This window comes from Limulus polyphemus, unplaced genomic scaffold, assembly GCF_000517525.1.
Source record: "Limulus polyphemus unplaced genomic scaffold, Limulus_polyphemus-2.1.2 Scaffold7112, whole genome shotgun sequence".
Taxonomy (NCBI): Eukaryota; Metazoa; Arthropoda; class Merostomata; order Xiphosura; family Limulidae; genus Limulus; species Limulus polyphemus.
The window spans coordinates 39,615-41,910 of record NW_013672722.1 but is presented as its reverse complement, the minus strand read 5'-3'; the positions used below and the strand labels follow the sequence as shown (position 1 = coordinate 41,910).

At 29.4% G+C, this 2,296-nt stretch overlaps 1 protein-coding gene across 1 annotated transcript in view; it reads left to right on the top strand.

Moving 5' to 3' along the window:
• Positions 1–826: 826 nt before the first annotated feature.
• The window catches only part of LOC106474356 (obscurin-like), a 40,235-nt gene continuing 38,765 nt past the window's right edge, over positions 827–2,296 (top strand). Inside the window, exon 1 of the mRNA XM_013935048.2 lies at positions 827–967. Within this exon, the coding sequence (XP_013790502.2) occupies positions 844–967 (124 nt within the window). The 5' untranslated portion in view covers positions 827–843. The remainder of the gene's footprint in view (positions 968–2,296) is intronic.

The window sequence follows — 2,296 nt, the reverse complement described above, 5'->3', positions numbered from 1 at the left end:
TAAGAGGTTTTATAAGCTATATTTTTAATATTGTAATTTAGATGTTAGCTAGAGAGCACATCACATTAGTTATAGAATAGTAAGAGGTTTTATAAGCTATATTTTTAATATTGTAATTTAGATGTTAGCTAGAGAGCACATCACATTAGTTATAGAATAGTAAGAGGTTTTATAAGCTACATTTTTAATATTGTAATTTAGATGTTAGCTAGAGAGCACATCACATTAGTTATAGAATAGTAAGAGGTTTTGCTAAGTATAAATAGAATGAGGAAAGATTATAAACATGGGGTCAATAAAGTATCAAGAGGATAGTTGAGGGACAGATAGTGAAGTGAAGCATCAATAAAATATTTGTTTCTAACCAATAAGTGAATCAGTCAGTATATTTGGATTTGTGTTAGCCATTATGCTTATTGAGTTGTTTTGTGCAAGTAAGTTACTTTTACATTATTTCTAGTATTCTTAGAGAGGTTTGAACATCATTTGTAATGAAGCTTACATCAGTGTTCAAGCTTGTAGAAACATTAAAGTAGAAAATAAAGGGATTTCTGGTTGTAACATGGACTGGGTTTTGAACCAAATGATTTCTAAAAACCTGCTCATGACTGAAAAACATTAAGACATTATAAAAAACAACCTAAGATTAAATTATATAAAAACCTAGAACTCAAAATCTGCCATGTTGTAAAGAACAACCTAAGGTAAAGTTTGTTAACAATTCAAAACATAAAATCTGGCATGTTGTAAAGAGTAATATAAACGTATTTTACAAGTGTTATTTTTAGCATTGCATTTTTGTGTAACATAGTTAATATATATATATTTTTTCAGTCGAAGAAGATGCCCGATGGGCGATGTGAGCTTCACCTGAAGCCAGGGAAAGCTTATGATGTGGGAGTATACAAATGTATTGCTCGTAACCTCCTTGGATCAGTAACATGTAGAGCTAGGTTAAAAATTGGAGGTAATGTTTTTTTCAGTGGGAAAAAACAACAATACTTTAAGGCATAAATGTTGTTAGATGAATGAATGTATTTTGTTGTTTCATTAAATAACTGTACATAATTTATTTTTTCAAACTGTTTTGATAAGATTTTATTGTAGTATGATAAAAATAATTTTTTGCTGTTTACCTTATTCGTCTGTATAAAATACAACTTCAGCTGTTATTTTACTGATTTTATTTTAAGTTTCTAATGAATATATGTTATAATTCACTGTTGATGAGGTCAACATATTGCATTATATTGAGTAATTATAAGCTTCTGCTATTACAACATTTTCTAGAAAGAAGTGGGTGAAATCACTCATTAGCTATGTTAAACATATAGGGGAACCCAACAGTAACTAGAAGGATTAATTGCTCTGTTAATTTTATTTTTGTATACTTGTTTTTGTGTGACTCACATGTCATTATATTGAGTAATTATAAGCTTCTGCTATTACAACATTTTCTAGAAAGAAGTGGGTGAAATCACTCATTAGCTGTGTAAAACATATAGGGGAACCCAACAGTAACTAGAAGGATTAAATTGCTCTGTTAATTTTATTTTTGTATACTTGTTTTTGTGTGACTCGCATGTCATTATGGACCCTATAACCAACAGATTCATGTACCTTTAAGCAACTTGGCACATAAATAGTTGAGAATACTATGTTTACCAGTTGGATCCATACCATTAATGTAATCTGTTCACACAATTAATTACTCATCACAAGAAGCAATATAAATGTTGAAAAGTAAATGTAAACAATCACATTAACTTGTGGTCTTTGATAACTTTTTAGATGCTTTGAAAGCTAGTAGAGTGAATTTTACATCTTTATATAATATTTTTGAATCTTGCAAACCTCTGTATTACTCTATACAACAGAATATCTATCTGTATACCACTAAAACTCTGAGATTGTTTGTGTGCTTGTCTGTAATTAAATACAGCAAAAACGACACACAATACTGCCATATTTGTAATGAAATGTGAATAGAGACAGAATAAAACAAATTTCGTTAAAATCAAGCCACGGGTTACCAAATTAGCCCCATTTTTCGGGTCACTTTTTGTACATTCCATTACTATAAAACTTCGTTTATACAACAATATATGCACAACAGAAATTAAATGATGAGATGAAAATGTGTTATAACAGCACATAGAAAGAACAAGAATAAAATAGACCTACAATATTATTGACTATTTGCAAATAGTAACTATGGAGACAAGGTAATAAAATAAAAATCAAGTCGAGAACAACAACACAATTTTATAAACAAAAACCTCTTGCTGAGCATCGG